The sequence below is a fragment of the Heliangelus exortis genome, chromosome 5 (genome assembly GCF_036169615.1).
Source record: "Heliangelus exortis chromosome 5, bHelExo1.hap1, whole genome shotgun sequence".
NCBI lineage: Eukaryota > Metazoa > Chordata > Aves > Apodiformes > Trochilidae > Heliangelus > Heliangelus exortis.
In genome coordinates this window covers 38,900,431-38,920,315 of record NC_092426.1, presented here as the reverse complement: position 1 = coordinate 38,920,315, position 19,885 = coordinate 38,900,431, and the positions used below count along the sequence as shown (strand labels likewise).

Genomic DNA, 19,885 nt, shown 5'->3' with positions numbered 1-19,885 from the left:
TGGATGGGAAAGACTGTGCTCAGGAAGAGTTCTTCATCAGAGCTCCAGGTATAGGACAAGCAGAGCTGAGGGTAATTTCATCTGTTTTCGTGTGTTGGACTGTTTTGACTGGTATTTAAAAATCAGGTTGTGAGGTGGTTTTATCTTTAAAATGGGGAGGCTCTTGTCATCTGTAATGAGTCTTTTAACTCATTTTCTGTAAGTTAAATGTACTACTGCTTCTGCAAAGACAAATGATGGTGTCACACTCTTCCATTTAAACTTGGTTCGATGGCTCTCTAAACTGTTCTGGAGAAGGTGAAGCAATTGGTCCCCAAATCAAATCAGGTTGTGGTGTCTGAGGCTCCAAATTGCATCTATCTTCATTGCTAATCATAGCTGCTGAAGGAACTCAGAGGCAGAATTGGAACTCACAGTTTGAAGCTTGTTGCTTGTCTGTATCATTGATAGAAAATCGAAGCTCCTTCACCATTTTAGTTCTCTACCAGGACTGGCTGGGGACAAGGGGGAGAAAGAAAGAAAGAAAGAAAGAAAGGGAAGTTATAAGAGTGTAGACAGACAAACTTGAAGGTATGGCTCATACATTTCAGTGCAGTCTGTTATCTTGTTGATCCCTTTGCCACCTGCCTGGCACATGTTACTGGGGCTGACTGGGAGTTCTCCCATCTGCAGTGCAATGGCAAGATCAGATTCCCTCCACTTGCACGTGGGAATCTTGTTTTTAATTACAGAAGTGACAGTACCAGTGCTGTTAACATGGTCATTGAAACATGAGCCTTAGAATAATGTAATTTCAGATAGCTTGTATAACCCCCATCTGGGCTGTGTTTGCTCTTGTCTTTTTTTTGAGACTGTAGAAGTCTTGTTGCATTAAGGGGTGAGAGTTGTTTAATTTCTGACTTGAAAATCATGTTGACTTGTTGTCCTAGAAGTTAGTGATAGAGTGCTCTGGGTATAGGATGCCTTTCAAATGTATGAAGGAGAGCTGTTTCTTTGAGGAGTTTACATCTAAAGACAGGTCCAGAATAAGCTGTTAAATTCCTTTTGTGTGTGGCATATTTTGTACCAACCCTGCTCCCTACCCCCAGTGTTAATTAATGCTTTGCCTTTAATTTTGTCAAGTAGTGCTTTGAAATATGAAAGAATGTCAGATTCAGAACTGCCTGTACACAAAAATTAGACCTTTTTCATTTCAGTTTATCCTGTGCCCAGAACAAGACAACGATTCTGTTGCAAAAAAGTAAAAATTGCACAAATATTGTAATGTGATATGTACCTGTAAAGTTCCTGCTAGAAGTTACATGATCTTAAAGTAAATATGCTGTATTCCAGAGTTAGGAAAAATGCTAACTAAAAATAGCTAAACAAGATTTTTCATTTCTCCCATTTTTTCCAAATGAGTCTCTGGTTACAGTCACATAAGCTTTATTGTATAACCTAAAGGTAGTAATAAGTATCTGACTGATGTAACAAAGCATCTTAATATATAACATTTTTACAGTCTTATACTTTTAGGTCTGATATGCTAAAATGTTCAACTATCACATGTATTTCTTCTGATGTCCTCAGGGCCTGCCAAGCCTTAAACATAGGAGTTTTGTGTTTGAGGTCTTAATTTTCATAACGTTCCCCTGGAATGAGTAACTTATGGCCTTATTTGCAAACTTCAACTAAGAGTTTAACATTGATCTACAGAATATTATTGGCTTGGTGATAGTTGTATATTCCTGTGTTGTCTGCAATTATGGAAAAGGTTAAGAGCCTTTTTTTTTGGGGGTGGGGGAAGAGTTTTACTTCTTTAAATGTGTGTGTGTCTATCAAATGACCCTCCCTGATAAGAACACTAACATCAAATTGTCAACAGTAAATCTCAGTAAGAAAAATGTATCTCTAGAACTTTGGGTTTTATAGTTAATTCTGATTTTAATCGCTTTTTGGTTTTAGCTTGTAGTAAACATAGGTATGTGTTGCCTAAGCTTTTTATATGTATGTTTTGGGAAGAAGGCAGTGTTCTCAATAGAAGGCAGAGGTGAATATAGAAAGATGACTCCCAGAGCTGGGGTTTAATATGCCCAAGTAACCTGAGAAGTAGCCATGCAGACTTCTGTCTAGGACAGCTCACAGCATGTTTCTAGTGTCTTCAAAGGGAAACCTCAGTAAAATGCAATTTTGTGATACAGTTCTTCCTGCTGAAATTTTTCTTAAGAAACCCTGCAAAACGCTGAACTCTTCAGACTTCTCTATTGATATGGGTGGTTGTGATCTGTCTCATCTTAACTTCCTAATGTGTTTTGTAGGGGAAGTGGCAGCCTGAGTTTGTCTATTTACTCTTTTTATGAACAAGAAATAATCTTATCTGGTAACTTTTTCATTAGCACTACTCTGGCTTGGTTTCCAGTATCCACAAGTGCAGAGTATTTCAAAGAACCAAAGCTACAGATGTAGTTGATCTTAAACCATTCGTAATTATAAAATTTAGAACAATGGAAAAAAAAGGTCTTTTTGAGATGCTTGGAGTAGTAATATCCTGGATGTTTGTTCTTCATTTTTTTGGTCTCAGTTTCTTATTTAAGAAAACTTTCCCTTATCAGGCACAAGTTTCTGTGGCTCTCATTAGTGTGCTGCTTGTGACAAAACCACTTTTTTACTTGCTGTAAAGTTTAGAATTTAAATTAAAAAAGAAACTGAAAACTCAAAATGAAATTATTCAACTGATCCTTCATTCTTTAAGCTTGTGCTCTCTGCTAAATGAGGCAGAGAGACAAAATGCTATGCTTGCATGAGGGCAGAACTCGAGTATTTTGTATTTCTGAAGGCTTGACTTTTAAGCATCAACCTGTTCTAAACACTTAAGAAAAAGTCTGTAGTAAATTATGTACAGAAGAGGATGCAAATGTATTTCCATTCCCTCTCTTGAGTTTAGGTCCTCTCTAAGTGACTTTTCCAAGACAACAGAGCAAATAATTTCGATAGCCACAATTAAACTCCTTATGTTCCTAACTTGGTGTTCAGGAGCCTGTGGGTTCTCAGCCTGGGGCTGCAGCCCTTTATAGTAGTTAAATGCCACCTGAAGTTTTTTAACTGTGTGGCTTTATTCTGCAGAGTTGAGTCTTGGTGAAGTCTTGTCCTGCCATGGAGATGAGTCTCTACACAAGAGTCAGAGGGGGCAGGGGAAGGAAGGAAGAGTTAATCATGCTGTTATTTTTATAAGTGACAGTTTTCAAATTCTGTGTGTATTTATGCTACAAGTATGTGTGTGTGTGTGTGTGTGTATATACACACACACACACACACATATATATATATATATCATTTTTTTTCCCCTCAGAAAAAAAAAACTTTATTTGGAGATGAGTAGTGCTGACCATCTAGTTAGGCTTTCCAGAGTCAGTCATCTGCAGCAGTGAGATTTTATTTTTTTTAGTTTTTATTTTTATTAATAGCATGGAGATATAGTTGTAGTTGCTTGTTGAAGAAGGTTGGTTAGTATTTGCATGACAAAAGAGGTTTCCTCTGTAGATTTTTAAACCAGTGAAATAACTGATAAACCAACGTTTAATTAAAGTTTTACTTCAGTAATGTCAAAGTAACGACTAAAACTTTAATACTGAAGAAGAAACAACCATTGTATGAGGATCACACCTGTCTCTTCAGCATCCTTAATAATGAGAGTATGACAAATTGTGTAGCATTCAGAGCCAAGTACTCTTAATTTGAATATAGCCTGAAAACAGTCCATCCTTCCCAGATCATATCCTACCATGTTAGGAGTTGCATGGTACTTAAACTAGCCTGAAATTACCCTAAAACTAGTTTAACATCTAATCTGCAATATTTGTTCAAAATGCACAATGAAATTTGAGAGAAAAGCCATAATACACACAGTCACTGCCAGCAGTAGGAGTTCTGTTTTCTGTTCTTGGTGTTCTTGGTGTCCATCAGCACCCTGCTTGTGCTGGTCAGTAAATGTAAATTCCTCCACCTGTGCTGGTCTCTACTGAGAGAGGAGGTTGTTTTATTGCTGGATCTGTTTATAAGGCTGGGGCTTAAACTTCAGCTCTGTGGTGACTTCTCTGTGGATAGAATCACATCTGCAAAGATCTTCTTAGCTGTGGAGTTGAGCCTTAAATAGGCTAATATCCTGAATTTTGGAGGATTTTCTTAGTATCATGCAAAGTAATTGAGCAAATGAGTTATCATTTATGCTCTTGCTACCTTTTTGGGACTCTTGACTCGTGAGGTTTTTATGATTCATATGAGGATGGTTTAGGAGGTACTGCCTTGCTCTGCTGCAGCACAGGCAGTGTAATGGGCAGTGTATTTTCTTAGTTTCCAGAGTTCATGACCTTGCATATTAGCTTAAATTGCCATTGATTTCAGTTTACAGTGTTACTCTAGGATTTGAGCTCTAGTGACTGTGCTGACCTTGCTCTACCTTCTTCATTGTTGGTATAACTTAAAGGTGGTGGGCAAATGTCTCAGGTGGGGAACCTTGTCATACTTATTTGTGGCAACTGATGGGGATCATAATTCAGAAGTTGCTAAATGTGATGGAGAGGAGATATATTCCTCAGGGGAGGAGGACACAGACAGAGAACTTGAAAAGCTTCTATTTGTAACCTCTTCTTCCTCAAGTGACAGTAATAGGTATTTTAATCCAGATTAGAATTGTAGGTTTCCTTTGCTTTCCCTGCTTTGACAAACATTTCCTTTCCAAGCTGAGTTTTTCAGGTAGCTTCAACATTTAAAAAAAATGTCAAACCCAAACACTGAAAAATGGAAAAAAATCTGTAAACCAATGGGAAAACCCTCTCCAAAACTCAGTCAACACCCCCCAACTTTCCAGATCTCTTTGAGTTTTGTGTTTCTGTTTCAATCTGTAGTGACACTGTTTGTAATAATCTTTTTTTTGTTCTTGTTTTTCTTTTTGTAGGAGGGGGTAAAGAGCTGAAGGGAGTAACTTTGTCAAGACTGGTAAGTACTTCATCTTAGGGCTAAGGTGGTTTACCTAAGAATAGATGATATTAATTTTGGGCATTCATTCCTGAAAAAGGTTGACATTTACTGAACCCAAAGTCTTATCTATTCATATTTTCAGACACTAAAGCTTAAAAAGTAAATGTTACTAATGGAAACCCAAGTCCTATAAAAAAATGTAACTGTATGGCTAAGATTTGGGCCTAGGGGTCTGAAGTACAGTAGATATTTAAATTAATCTCAAAAAGAATGGGTTTTGGGTAATGTGAAAAACAATATGTTTGAGAGGATTCTTGGCACAGAAAGACTTCTGTCTAAAATTCTAACTTGGAATCCTTCCATACACACAGAAGGCATTCATGGTTTTTGCATGGGTCCTAACATATATATATACATACATATATATATATGTAATAAATTTTAAAAATAGTCATATAAATAAAGTAGAAAAATATATATATTTACTTTGTCTGCTGTGTTTCTAGGGTAGTTTCTCAAATAGTGATAATTTAAATAGCTTTGTGATATTTTAGAGGTTCTGATGTGGATTGTATTTAATTGAGTTAATAATAGAGAAGTGCCAATGCACTGATGTTATTATTGTGGAGTTTAAGGTTTCATTTGGTCTCTGAATATTTGTATAGTGTATAACTTCTGCTACCTTAACTGTGGTGTATTGGGGTACTTCTCACAGTTGAAATTTCAAGTCTTGAAGCAGTCACAAAAGAAATCTTTTATAACAAATGCATACCAGCAAGAAATTGAGCAGAGGACTGCTGCCTCCAGGAGTTGATATTAAGCCCAGGAACACCAAATTTACCTCCTGTCTTCAGCAGTCTTTGTGGCTGAGGCTTGGACCTGTGTTTTGGTGTGCAAGGGATGCATGTGCTCCACTGTTCTCTGCTTTGTATGGCACCTGTTTCAGGTTTATATAAATTGAAGGAAGAACATTTAAGGAATCTTACAACCTGCTAAATTTTAATTACAATGAAAGAAAAGCTTGAAGTTGTAACAAGTGTTGAGGTGAAGGATGTTAATAGAATTATTTTGGGTTTTTTGCTTACTTATCACAATGTACCTTCCTAGTAGGACAGTGAAATGTGTTTGTTATGCCTAAACCCCTATAAACATGGCTAGGCTGAGCAACCACTTGATTCTGCAAAACACTAACACTTCATTTAAAAAAAATATTTCTAGCTGTTGAAGGCATCAGTGAAGTAAGATTGAGTTAGTTTTTATGAACCATTGATGCTACAGTTTATATCTGTCAAATTAAGTTGTGTGTTAAGAGTGTTTACTCAGGCTTGGTACCTTGAATCTTTTTTTACCAAAGGACCCTCTCATCTTTCCAATGAGCTAATACTTGGCTTTACAGTCACATGTAGTAAAATTATGGATATTCTTTGCATCTCAGTTGAGATTGCCATCTCTTCTGCTGTTTTGCAGTTAACTTTCATATATAGTTATACTAGCTATTAATTGTAACTCAGTCATTGAAGACACCCTGAGAAAGAAACTGCCCTTATCTTTACCCCAAAATCCAATTTCCAAGGCTTAGGAAAGGCTTCTTGCTTCTCCAGTACTCCTTTTGTCAGAGAGTGGAACTAATAATCTGGGATACTGTTTTCTCATTACTGTTTGTGGTAATAGAACATGGAACTATATGTAATTTCCATGTATCCCTTGATACAAATTGCAGTTTATAGAGTAGTGCTGCAAAGGCAGCTGTTTTCTCTCATCTGTGTCACATATGGAAGTGGCCCTTGCAGAAGGTCATTTTATGTGTTGACTGGAAAGTCAGATCAGGCCTTCATTATTTAAGTAACTTTAAGCTATCAGTATGCAGCACTGACAAAGAATGAGTTTAAATACATTGCTTTTCAAAACCTGCTTATAGTCTTCTCTTGTAACAAATTTCTGATTGGAAAGAGAAGATTAATTGAAGGAAACAAAACAGAATGACCTTTTCCCCGTGGCTTTTTATTTTCAGAAGTTCACAAACTTGACCACCACTTCAGTTTCCTGTACTGAGAAAATGTTAAAATAAAATTCTCTTAACTTTGAGGAATGATTCTGTTTTTACAGCCTACATAACTAAATTAAACTGTCAATATCCTTTTGAAAACAATGAAATCCTATTATGAAGGCCTCCAAGTTGGTTACACTACCTGTTCAGTGATTCTGTGCAATTTTCAAATGATAAATAAGTAGTAACTGTTTTAACACTCCTGCAGTTTACTGTATTATGTTTGGATGGAAAAGTGACTTAAAAGCTTGCTATGTATTATATGTAAAAGACTGCTTGTATGTGTGTGTATAGATTCTTTTAATCCAATTTTTACACAGGTTCCATTGTGATTTGAACATATGGGATAGAGACAGGAATCTCAATTCTGTTTCAGAAGCTAATATTTAAAATGTATTTTTGAACAAAAATCTCATGTCCAACTTTAAAGGCTTTTAAAAGTATGGCTGATAATGCTTTTCTCCTTTGGAAGGATCTCTTTGTTTGTACTACAAGTAAAGATAGTAAATTCATATTAATTTTCTACAAGTACAATTCCAGAAGTAAAGTATGTTAAAATTTATGGGTTTTGAGTAAATCTTGTGCTGCTTTTTATCAATCTTGTTTTCCTTCATAATAGTTTTGAACTGAAGTTACTAACTCAGCACAAACTTCATGCAGTGGATTATTAATATATTAATGTTCTGTCAAATTGCATGCAGACCATCCCATCTAAGAACAGCTCTGTACTACCATGGAAATATGTTAATGAAGTACATTATTTTTAACAATTTTTTGCTGTTTGGGTAGCAGAGTTTTATTCTCCAGAATATTTTCTTGTCTACACAGATTTTTAAAGCATTCTCAATAGTTAAATTTTCTAATTTACTATGCAGCTCCAATAGGACATTGGTAGGAAATAGCTGCCTGCAAACTAAGATAAAAGACAAATAGGTCAGCTTTGGATATGTGGGAAGTAACAAATTTGGCTAAGTGACTCTGAGGCAGGCATTTTGTGAAGCCTGAAGACTTCTTGTGTTTGAAACATAATTTGTGTTTAAGCTAGAAAGCTGCTCTTGAATATAGCTCACTACTGAATTTCTCCTCAGCTGTGATCTTTTTTCAATTTGACTCGTGTCTTTCACTAATCAAAACATTCTATTTTTCTATAGTACTGGTAATAAAGAGGAAACCAGAAACTAAAGGCACTGGAATCAGCAAAGACACTTCTAGAGAAAGTGGAGAAGGTAGAGAATGGAGCTGCAGACTCTACAGGAGGCTCTGAAAGTGGAAATTCAGGTTCACCAGGTAATTTATTTCTTTCTTGCTTTATACTTTTAAGTAAACAGCACATTAGTATTATCATTAATAGTGATAGCATTACTATTAATGGTAGCAGTAAATAATAGGACTACAACTATAGTAATACTTCTTTTATAAGCTTGAAGCTACTTTAGAATTTGTACTCTGCTTTTTGACCCCACCACCTGTTGTTTTTTAGCAAATGTGAAAAAATCTCCATATCGGGCTGTGGGTGGGGATTTTTTTTAATTTTTTTTTTTTTTTTTAGTATTTTGTAGCAACTATAAAAACATTCTGGAAGCTCTTATGTTCATCAGCTCTAGTCTCAACAGTTTTTCTAATAGTATATTTACTTCAGTATATGTGGTATGTACTTCAGTATTCAATTGGCAGTGGGAGAATATGGTGGAGGAATTTTCCAACAAAATGTGCCTGGTTCTGCATAGTCTAATCTGGTGCTTCTTTTCTGGAGTGTCTTCTACTTCAGTAATTTCATTTACTTGTATATTTTTGGTAACCAGAGGTGCTTAGATTCAGAAATTTTTACATGTTGGATCTTTTCACTGGTAGCTTATTTGATGCTATCTGGCAGTAGATTTCTAGTTTGCCATTCCATTGCAATACAAATGAAAAATATTAAAAACAAAAAAGCCCTGATTTATCAAATGTAAGAGGACATATGTATATTAATTACTGGAACAAAATTGTTACAGCCATAAGCACAGAATACCTGACAACTTGAAATGTTAAATTTATCAATGAGATCTTCTTTAAAGGCAATTCTCCAAGTATTCCTGTTGGATATCTGTAACTCACAATGGTTACACTATGGATAAAAGAAATATGATTACACTAATTAGTGCAAAATTTGGAAAGTGTTTCCAAGGTATTTGATGACTTGCCTAAACAAGCATTCTAGATGACTTGATCAGTAGTTGCTGCCCTGATGAACACAGTGCAATAACTTGAGAGTGTAGGTGGATTAGTAAAATGAAAAATGCAATTTGAGCTAGGGATAAAAACTTGAAAAAGCTCAAGATGAATTTCCAGAACTACAGACAAGTACTTCTCTCTCATCAGAAACTCCAAGGTCCTTGCATTCAAAATTGCAATGAAGTTCTATTGTGGGGGCAAGGAGATGCAGAAATTGCCTGTGATCTTTTGCTGCAGTCATTAAAATGTTTCAGACCAGGAATATTATTCATAGAATCATAGAATGGATAGGGTTTGAGGGGACCTCAAAGAACACCTAGTTCCAAGGTCCCTGTGAGGCCTCATCCAGAATGGCCTTGAACACTTCCAGGGAGGGGTCAGCTGCAACATCCCTGGGCAACCTGTTCCAGCATCTCACCACCCTCACAGGAAACATTTTTTTCCTAATGTCAAACCTAAATCGCCCCTCTTCAAGTTTGAAACCATTGCCCCTTTTCCCCTTGCTACCAGCCCATGCAGAAAGCCCTACCCCAGCTTTTTTGTAGGCCTCCTTCAGGTATTGGAGAGTCTGTGTAAGGTCACCTCAGAGCCTGCTCTTCTCCAGGCTGGACAACCCCAATTTCTTTATCCTGTCTTCATAGGGGAGGTGCTCCAGTGCTCTGGTCATTTTTTTGGCTCTTCTCTGGGCATGCTCAGAGCTCTATGTCCTTCCTATGCTGGGGACTCCAGAGTTGGACACAGTCCTCAGGTGGGGTCTCAAAAGAGTAAAGGGGGAGAGTCACTTCCTCAACCAGCTGTCTGTGCTTCTTTTGATGCAGCCCAGGACCCAGTTGGCTTTCTGAGCTGCAAGTGCACACTGAGAGCTCATGTCAGGGTTCTGGTCCACCCCCTACCAAGTCCTTCTCAGGGCTGTCAGCAGCCCAGCCTGTATTCTTGCACGGGATTGCCTTGACCCAGGTGTAGAACCTTGCACTTGGCCTTATTGAGCTTCATGCAGTTTGCACAAGTCCACTTCTCAAGCCTGTCAGGGTCCCTCTGGATTCCATCCCTTCTCTCTGGAGTGTTGACTTCACCACAGTTTGGTGTTGTCAGACTTGCTGAGGGTGCACTCGATTCCACCACCCATGTCAGCATCAAAAATGATAAACAGCCCTGCTCTGAGTGCTGACTCTTGAGGAACACCACTTGTCACACGTCTCCATTTGAACTTTGATCCATTGATCACAACTCTTTGGGTGCAACCATCCAGCCAGTTCCTTATCCAGTGAGTGGTCTGTCCATTGGATCTGTGTTGTTCCAGTTTAGGGATCAGGATGTCGTGTGGGACAGTGTCAAATGCTTTGCACAATTTTTCAGTAGTATCTGCTGTATAGTGACCAGAACACTAGTTGTGCTTGGTTTTGCAGAACAGAATTTACCTTTTGCATGTCTCTTTATTTCTTTTCATGCAAAAGCTAACCAGAATTTTTAAGACTGAGGATTTTGAGTAATTGTTAGCATCTGTTTGTAATGATAATGATGAATAGAAATGATGACTGAAAAATGTCCCAAAAGATTTTTTTTTAACAACTTCAAGGTTTTTTGACCCTGTTTGCCTTAGCTTTGCCCAGTCCTCATTAAAAGTGAGCTTTGCACTGAAAACAGCTTTAATTAAATTTGAATTTAAGTGGTGAAACAAGACAAGCCATTATATCAGAAGGTAGCCTTTTTTTCTTCAAGAAACTGTGCATTCCCATAATTAAGGCTAAAAGTCTTAATGTTTACACTGAATAATAACACTTTCAGCAACACTTTGGGTGCTTCAGTAAACTTTGCTTGAACTCTGTTTGAGCAGTTACTGCTCAATCAAATGGCCACTGATAGAAATTAAACTGGGTTTAGCAAAAAAAAAAAACAAACCAAACTAACAACAAATCTTCAGAAGAAATGCTTGAACTGGATTGTGTCTCTTAGTTTTGCCAGCACGTGGGAGTCATGATGAATTGTCATCTTGCTGTTATCTAATTTTTTTTTTTTTCTGAGGACTCTTTAAAAAGTTTGCTAACACTCACACAGTTATAGTTTGTCCACTTTTTAAGTGGTGGGCTGGTGTCTATGGTGAATGTACAGAGTTCAACTCTGCACTGTGAGCAAATCCTCCCAGGTTCATGGTGCAAATCCTCCCACTCATGGCTGCAGATGTAGCTGTAGACATTGATGTGATCAGATAACTTGCTATGTCAATAGTGCAACTTGAATATTCAAGTGTCTTCCATGTCAAAGCTGTTATTTCTTGACCTGCAAAAGAATGCAGCACATCTAAGTAGTTCTTTCTGCTACTGTGTTGACTTAGTTAAGGTTACTTTGGTCTGATCTTCATAGTTTTGATCTCAAGAGGTGCTTAAAAAAGTTGTATTTACTACAACTACTATCCCAGAAGGGTTGGACTTCATGGATGACTCTTTCAGCTCGTGTATGGAAAGAACCTGAAACATCTTTTTTCTTCTCACTTCATAGCAAAAAGATCAGTAAGTTTTAAAGTATGTTCAACTTAGCTTATGTTTGAGGTCACTGCAGAAAGATTTGGGTTTTTTTATGACTGGATGATGCAGTGTTGTGATCCATAACTTCAGCAATATTGTGTGAATAGTTTACAGTTGCTGACCATGTTGTGTTATGACTGAGTCTGTACAAGAATGAAGACATTAGAGATTGAATTTTCTGAAAGATGGGACTTAACACTCTGAGCTTGTCCAGCAGAGGCATAATACAGATGCTTCTGTTTGCTGTTGGCTAGTACTAGAAAAAAATGCAGCAGGTAAGCCTGTGGTCTGACACAGAATTATCTTTGTGGTATGCTTTTAAAAAAGCTAATACAACTTTTAGGATATGAAATAAAATAAGCTTTTAAAGAGAGTTGATTAAAGTCTGATTTCTTGAGTGACATCAGTGCAGGTGGAGTGAAGCATTATTGTTTTTGCTTGCTTTGTCCTTCTGCTTATCACTCCTTTTACTAGTTTGATGAGAAACAGAGAAGAAAGTATAGACTGTACATTGTTCTTTGCACGTGTGGAAGAGGCACAACAATGTGATGAATGAACATGGCTGTAAGCAAAAAAGAAACTGGGAGTTTTTGGTTTACGTTGCCTCTTCATTCTGGGCTCCAGTCTTGTTTAATGACATCCTGGTAACTTTTTCTTGCATAGCAAAAGACAGCATTCTCCTGCAGCTGCCTGAAGGAAGTGAAGGAGGAAGAATAGTGAATGGTAATCATCTGTCTGCTTTCCTTTGGATGTGGAGGGCATCTCTTCTACAATGATCTCAATCTCTCTTTGAGGGAGAAAAGTGGCAAGGATACTTCTGAACATGGGTCTTCCATGTGGTACCAGTGGAGCCAACAAACAGATGGACCCTTAGTACTTGAAACATTCTGCTTTTGAATACACAAACAGCTTTTGTGCCTGCAGCAGTTATCTGTGATTGGTGTTCTTGTGACTGCAAGCAAAGAAGGAAGCAGTTTTACAGGAGACACAGCTATTAGATTATCTTACCCAGCTGGCTTAAATGGTCCTTAAAAAACAGCACTTGTTCAAGAGCCGTTTAGGAGGAGAAAAATTGGTGGCTTAGTGCAACAGTTTTAATGTATTAAAAAGAATGGATTTGGAAATTGCATAACACTGGATTCCAGGCCTTGCTATCAACATGCTGTTAATGGAATATTTTCCTTTTGCAAAGTTTTTAAAAAAAGTTGAATTTTAAACCATTAATTGTATTGCTGTCTTTTTTTCTTTCTAGAAATTGGTTGCCCAAATGAAGCAAGATCCACAGGTAACTATTGATTCTTGTATTGGTTTATTTACTTTTAAAAATACAGGAAAATAACAGTCCATGAAGCCTGAGAGTTGAAGATGTTTCTTGGTCATGTTGTTCCTTGCTAACACAGTGTTTAGAAGAAAACTATTATGAACAAGTCTTTAAGCAGTAACTGTTGGATTATTTGGAAAAAGAAAAAACAACTTTTGCCTTCATGTAGCCTTGTCCTCCTATTTTTAGTAGTCTAAATTGTGTCTCCCATGGGCTATGGTGCAGATAAAACATGTTTATGATTCTGCTGGAAGCTGCTCTTCATAGCATCTGCCATTATTAGAATTTGCTTTTTTTCTTATTTAAGTATCAGAATGTCAACAGTTGTATGAGAAGAGGTAGAATATTTATCCAAATAAAGAATGTAAGTTAAGACTGTTCAGATTGCATGTCAGAGGTACCCAGCTTGAGGACTGGAGTTTCCAAAGAGCAGCACCTGGCCTTGGAATGTTCCAGAGCTGCTGAGGTTGATAGTTAAGACTCCTTGCATAGATAGCAGAAGTCTTCCCTTTCCCAGTGACTGTGTAAGGAGACTGGATTCTCTTTTACAGTAATGAAGCACTCCAGTTTGCTGAACTGAGAGTTCTGTGGTGTTCTGTAACCAACCTGAAATGTTGAATAGAAGGATAAAAGCAGCTCAGTTGAGTCCTGCTTATTAAGTGCTGCCATCCCCATACAATACAAAAAGCCCTGTTATTTTTTAAGCATATATTTTTTTCTGAGCTCAGTGGACTAGGAAGCTGGGTTTTTTTTTTTTTTTTTTTTTTTTTTTTTTTTACAATCCAGTAGTGAGAACCCTTATGGGGAGGGATGAGCATGGAGTAAGGTACTGTTGGAAAAATCTGCTTTCTAGAACTTCCTCAGCCTTATGGAATGTGGTTAAGTTCTGCTACTCTTACTTGGTAGGTAATTCTGCTAACAACTGGTGTGCAGAGCAGTTTGTTTGCAATTCATACCTGCTGAAAGCCAGGTTGTGCTGCAAACTGCCATACAAAGTTCCTGGCAGAGTAAACCCTGTTTCCAAGGTTCTTACTGCATTTTTATCCCAGATTATTACATGGAATCTAGATGAAGGGAGGATGACTGGTCAATACCTGGTCTTGCTAGAATTCTGGGTTTACTGGAGAAGAATATCTTCAAACATTCCAGCATTGTATGGAAGAATATTAAAATAGGAAAATTGTCCTGAGCATGAAGTTCCTGTAATGATATTAGTCCTATATATTAATATTTGTGCAGCACAGAAACCTGTATCACCTACTGTAAAGAGTTTACAACAAAAATGAGAACTGCAGAAGTGGAAAAAGAGAAAAAAGCAGAGAATCTTCCTTCTCTGCCATTTTTCTGAAGAGTCTCACAGGCTTTAAACTGAGGACAGATTTTAAGTTTTCTTTCTCTTTTATTATTTTTATTATGACATTTTAATTTTTGTTATGTTTTATCTTTTATTTTTAGTAGGAAAGAATTAGTCCTGGTAAAAAGGGGTTTCCTGACTGCATTTTTATTGTGATGAGTATGGCTTCAAATCTTAAACTTGAGCATGGTGTTGTAGGCAAAGTGCTGCCATGAATGATGTGCTACAGCAAATGTCATTCTCCTAAGTGCAGTCTAAGGCCTAAACATACTTGGAAATAAAGATTTAGACATATTTGCCTTAATTTGACACGTGTCAATTAAGATTTAATAGATGTGTTTGCAGGTGCTCTACACTGTCAAGCGTACCATAATGACTTGGAGTAAATAGTGTGGATGAGAGTGCTTTAGATAACATAGCATAGCATCCTGTTGTATACAATATATTATTATATATTAACAACATTTTTCATTTAATTTGTAAGATTGATGAAATGTACAAATGTGCTTTATAATGTGGTCAGCACTAATGGATGCTTTAATGAACTCTTCATTCAAAACTGAGTTGTCTCTCTGACTGCTGGAAGGGGCATCTGATTTGGTTTTACCCAGTGACTTAAGGCTTTGTTGAGCCTTGAATTCTGTTGACTGTGCATCCAGAGGTGCTGTATTTGTTGTACACTGTGCAAAAAAAAAAAACCAAACCCCAAAACAAACCAACCCCCCCCCAAACAAACAAACAAAATTAAAAAACCCCAAACACCACAGCCCCTGCCAAACAAACAAACAAACAAACACAACACCTAAACAAAAAGAAACACCTTCCTGCTTCTACTCTATGTTAACAAATGGAATATCTTTCTCACAGATGTTTTTTCTTTCTAATCAGAACGCTGATTTGAAGAAACAGCTTCATGAACTTCAAGCCAAAATTACAGCTCTGAGTGAGAAACAGGTAGGGAAACAGAGGAGTATTTTGAATACCCTGTTCTAAACATGTCCCTTTTCCCAGCTTCCAAGAGAGCTCCTACATTTTTAAGTGTAAAACTAAGTGCAGCATCCAGACAGTTTGGCTTTTTCTCAACAAAAGATGGAATGAGTTATTGCAAGTTTATCAAACAAGCAGCTAGTGTAAGCAGTGGAAGCTCTAGCAATTTTTTTGTGTATTGAAACTAATGTTTTATATTAAGGAAACTGGGAAAATGAATTAATTTTGTCATTTGCTTTGTTATTTTTTTTAAACTTATTCTAAACCAGACCATTCTGATTCAGAATTGAGATTGTCTTAGTTGGCCTACACTGTACATTTGGATGATTATACTGGAACTTTTATTCATGTCTGTAGCAATTACATTAATGTCAACTATGTGTACCTAATAGAGAATTACTTGTGTGTTAAATGATAAATTATACCACAGTTTTCCATTTGGTATGAATTCTGACAGCTCTAAATTATGAGTAATAGTTGCAACTGAATGCTTACTAAAAAGTGTGGAACTTGAAGATCCATATTGTGGATAACTAGTAGAAAAGCAAATAACATGAAGAGATCTTCAAAGCTTGTTTTCTTGCTTTTTTTTTTTGCTTTTTTTGCTTTTTTTTTAAACCAAGGTGGCAGCACAAAAAAACCTACATACACAACCCCCTAAAAAACCTAAACTGATTGAAGTATTACTTAGTTGCATTGCTGGTGGTTCAATAGTGGAGACAATGGGGTCAATACAGAAATCTTTGAAAAGGGGAAACACTTTAAAATGTGTGCATTGGTAATAATAGTTATACATCAGTGTCACACGTAGATACCTGCATTCATCTGTCACTATCTGCATCTGAATTTTTTTGAGAATTACATTTCCTAAGGAAATGAGCAATGCTTAATATTTATCTTGAAATTTTGTTTACTAAAAAAAAAAAGTACTATGTTTAGCAGTAAAACAGTGAGTCTATGAAGGAACATGTAAACATCATAAAGAAAATTATTTTTTTAATGAGAGTACTAAACCAACAAAAACTGAGGTTTTGCTGATGTGATGACATCCCTCTCTTGAATATTATGTATTCTCTAAAACCAGCATGAGCCTCTGCATGTGGCTCTGTCTCACAGCAAGCAGCTTCAGGAGACTGGTAAACTCTAAATGCCCGTGGTGATTTCAAAATGAGCTTGCTGTGATCCAACAAAGCAAATTATTAGCAGATCAGAAGAGACAGGCAGTGAGATAGCAAGTGGAAGTTAAGCAAAAAATAGGTGTAGCTTATTCTCAGTTTAAACTTGGATTCTGAACTCTTCTAAAGTTTGTTACAGAATGGTATAAACTAAGATGTACTTTAAATTACCCTTAATCAGAAACACAGCTGTATCTTGTCTGCTGAAAATTACAGCTCCAATTACTAAAGTGCCCTTTTTCTTGGAATGAACATATGCTAAGTTTCTAAAAGACTATGAAAAATAAGTTTCTGATTTAATGTCAACTGCACAGTGAAGAATACAATCAGTATAAAAAATAAAACAGTCCAGTTTCCTTCTTTATATTTTTATGCATTTGATTATCAGTTGAACTATAAACTTCTTTGTCTGTTGAAGTTTAAATATCTTGTTATGTCTACCACTGGAGTACATAGCTGCAGTGTCCCTGATTACAGTGCTGCTAAAATGCCATGGTCATGGCAAACGTGAGTTCCAGGAAAAAATCCCACAAATCCTAGTGCAGAGAAATGCTCACTTCATCTTGCTTTTAGGACTGTGTTGTATAGACATCTGTTGCTAGCAATACAAAGTTTTTAATACAAAGCATTTTAAAGGCTACAATGAAGCCCTTTTTCCTGTTCTCACTTCCATTTCTCTTTAGAATAAAATATTACTATCAATTGTTTTATGGAGAGAATAGTCTAATTTTCATACAGCATGGGGAAAGGTGCAATTTTGCATAGTAAATAAATGTTTTGCAATGTGCTGTGTATTTCCTAACGTGTGTTATCTTTATTCTTGGTTAGAGCCAGGTAAACAGTACTTTGAGGGCCTAACTGGTATGGGAGGCATAATTGTTACTGTTTGATAAGCTTTTAATGTTGTGTAAGAACTGAAGTTTGAGCCTGTTTGGTGTCCCTGCTTGGCAGAGCCTGGTGTTAGGCAGCATACTGAAATATTTCTGTCTTCTGAAGTACTGTGTCAGCCTAATATGCTCTTTTTCATGCATCTTCATTAAATAAGAAAGCAAAGAATTGTGCCAGAACCAAGTCAGTGGTAGGACAGCTAAAAGCTTTTAGTTGCTTTAGGACTTAGCAGTTTCTGAAAGTAGAAAAAGGGAGCAAAGTAGAAAAAGGAAGCAAGTAGGCTGTGCAGCATGTAGGCTTAAAGCTAAAGAAATGTGTTAGCTGATGCTGCAGGGTTAAACTGTTACAGCATAAGGTTATGTCATATGTTCATATGTTTGAAAATGTGAAAGTGAAGTAAATGATTTGATTTGTTTGGTGAGAGATGATGGAGCTTGTGGATATTTACTGCTTTATCATATGAAAAAAAAAACTTCAAGAAGAGAAAAATCTTTGTTGAAGATAATTTGCATTTAAAGGGCAGTAAATATGAATCCTTCCAGCAGTTGTTTTCCTCTTCTATTGTTTTTATGTTATTCCCATGGTGTTCTAAACTGCTTACCTTATTTTCTGGTCTGGGACAGTAAGGTGGATTTGGTGCAGCAGTCTTGTTTCTCAGCTATAAATGAGAGTGCTACAGTTAGGGAATCTTGAATGCACTGGTTTTGAAACTGGATTCCTCCTTCCCTCACTTCAATAAAAAGAAGTCAAAAATAATTTTTTGCAAAAACACCTTTAATTGCCAAATCTAAGCATGTGTTGTAAATACGAATTAATTCTGTTGCTGTGTAGCACTGTTTTTTCTTATGTTTTTTGTAAGAAAATCATGGTCTTGGCACTCTTTCCTTCACTTTATATAATCTGCCATAGTGTCTTCCTTTGCCAGTGTTTTCACAGAAGCACAGAAGGGTAGGGAGGTTGGAAGAGACCTCTAGAGATCATCTAGTCTGACCCCCCTGCCAGGGCAGACTCACAGGGAGCAGGTTGCACAGGAGGGCATCCAGACAGGTTTTAATGTCACCAGAGACACAGATTCCACCACCTCTGGGCAGCTTGCTCCAGTGCTCTGCTCCCCTCCAAGTTACAAAGTTCCTACTCAATTTTAGGGGGAACTTCAAATTTGTGCCATTTGTTTTGAACCTCTTGTTCTGTAGACTCTTACCCACAATTACCTATCACCATTCAACTTTTACCTGGGTTAAATATACTCCTTACAATAAAAAACCAAAAAGAATGTATTCTTGATTTCTGCCATGATGTGGTTTACCAGTGTGTACTTATTTTTTAATTTGTGGAGGTGGGCTGGACATTATCACCAGTGACACTACTGAAAGACTGAGGTAGAGCAGGGATAACATAAAGGAGCAGGATGTAGATAATCTTGAAGCAACATCTTTTCTTCTGCTTCTTTCCCTCCATAGTTAATGAAAAAATTATAATATGATGTTGCAGATAGATCGTCAGTCAGATATGTATCATAGCAATACTTTTTTTCCAGTGACAAGGAAAGAGGTCATATTTTCTTGACTAAAGCAATGTTTTGAAAGAAGTGGGCAGCAAACATTTTTTTTATCAATATCATATCAATTAGAGAGGAATTGCTACATCTGTCCTTGCCACAGTTTCTTGGAAAAGTTGGAGCAACATTCTGTCTTAAAATTGGAAGAGTGCTTACAGGGAAAGTCTTTTGACCTTAGGGTGAAAAAGTGCTGGTACTAAGCCTATGCTGAAGAAATCACATGGCTTTTTACCTTATATTTGAAAACAAAATGAAAATGTTTCTTACTGTAGTTGCAGAGAAATTAACTGAATCTTCAAGAACAGTTTTGTGAAAACAAGACTTTGTATTCTTATGTGCTTGCTCTTGACATGGAAAAAATAAAGTGGATCCCGTTGTTGCTTTGCTTTCTGAAGGTGCACTTGAAGGAAAAAGTACACTCAAAAATAGTTGTTAGTATAGGAATATGTATTTTTTTAATTTTTGTGAGGTAAAAGGTTTAACATCCTTTACTACGAAGAGTAGTTGAAACTGTAGAATATAATCAGAAAAAAAAATGCACACTGTTAAAGGAAGCTCATCTCTGTTATGAATATGAAAATCTAGTGATTTTCCATGTATATATGGCAAATTGAGATACTTGAGGTTATTCTACATCCTGAATGGTCAGGGTGAGGCTTTTTTTTACCAGGAAGTCATGGGAGAGGAGAGGAGATTTTGGGGGGGATTTTAAGAATGGTACTGCAATTTAATTATTGTTCTCTATGGTTGAATAAATGTAAACATGGTTTAGACTGAAAGGAATCGTGTTATTTAAGTCTTTAAAAACTGGCAGGAATAGGTGCAAGCATTAATGTTACTATAGTTGTTACAGGTACCATAAC

General features: G+C 36.7%; 1 protein-coding gene across 22 annotated transcripts in view; it reads left to right on the top strand.

The window, feature by feature from the left end:
• The window catches only part of PHF21A (PHD finger protein 21A), a 130,920-nt gene that overhangs the window by 27,837 nt on the left and 83,198 nt on the right, over window positions 1-19,885 (top strand). For 11 of the 22 annotated variants that reach the window (XM_071744797.1, XM_071744787.1, XM_071744795.1 and 8 more), the window contains 4 exons: window positions 4,934-4,974; window positions 8,155-8,290; window positions 12,992-13,024; window positions 15,303-15,368. In XM_071744797.1, the coding sequence (XP_071600898.1) occupies window positions 8,237-8,290; window positions 12,992-13,024; window positions 15,303-15,368 (153 nt within the window). In that variant the 5' untranslated portion in view covers window positions 4,934-4,974; window positions 8,155-8,236. Of the gene's footprint in view, window positions 1-4,931; window positions 4,975-8,154; window positions 8,291-12,991; window positions 13,025-15,281; window positions 15,369-19,885 lie in introns of those variants that run through there. The other 11 variants (XM_071744781.1, XM_071744792.1, XM_071744784.1 and 8 more) reach the window with 2 other exon arrangements.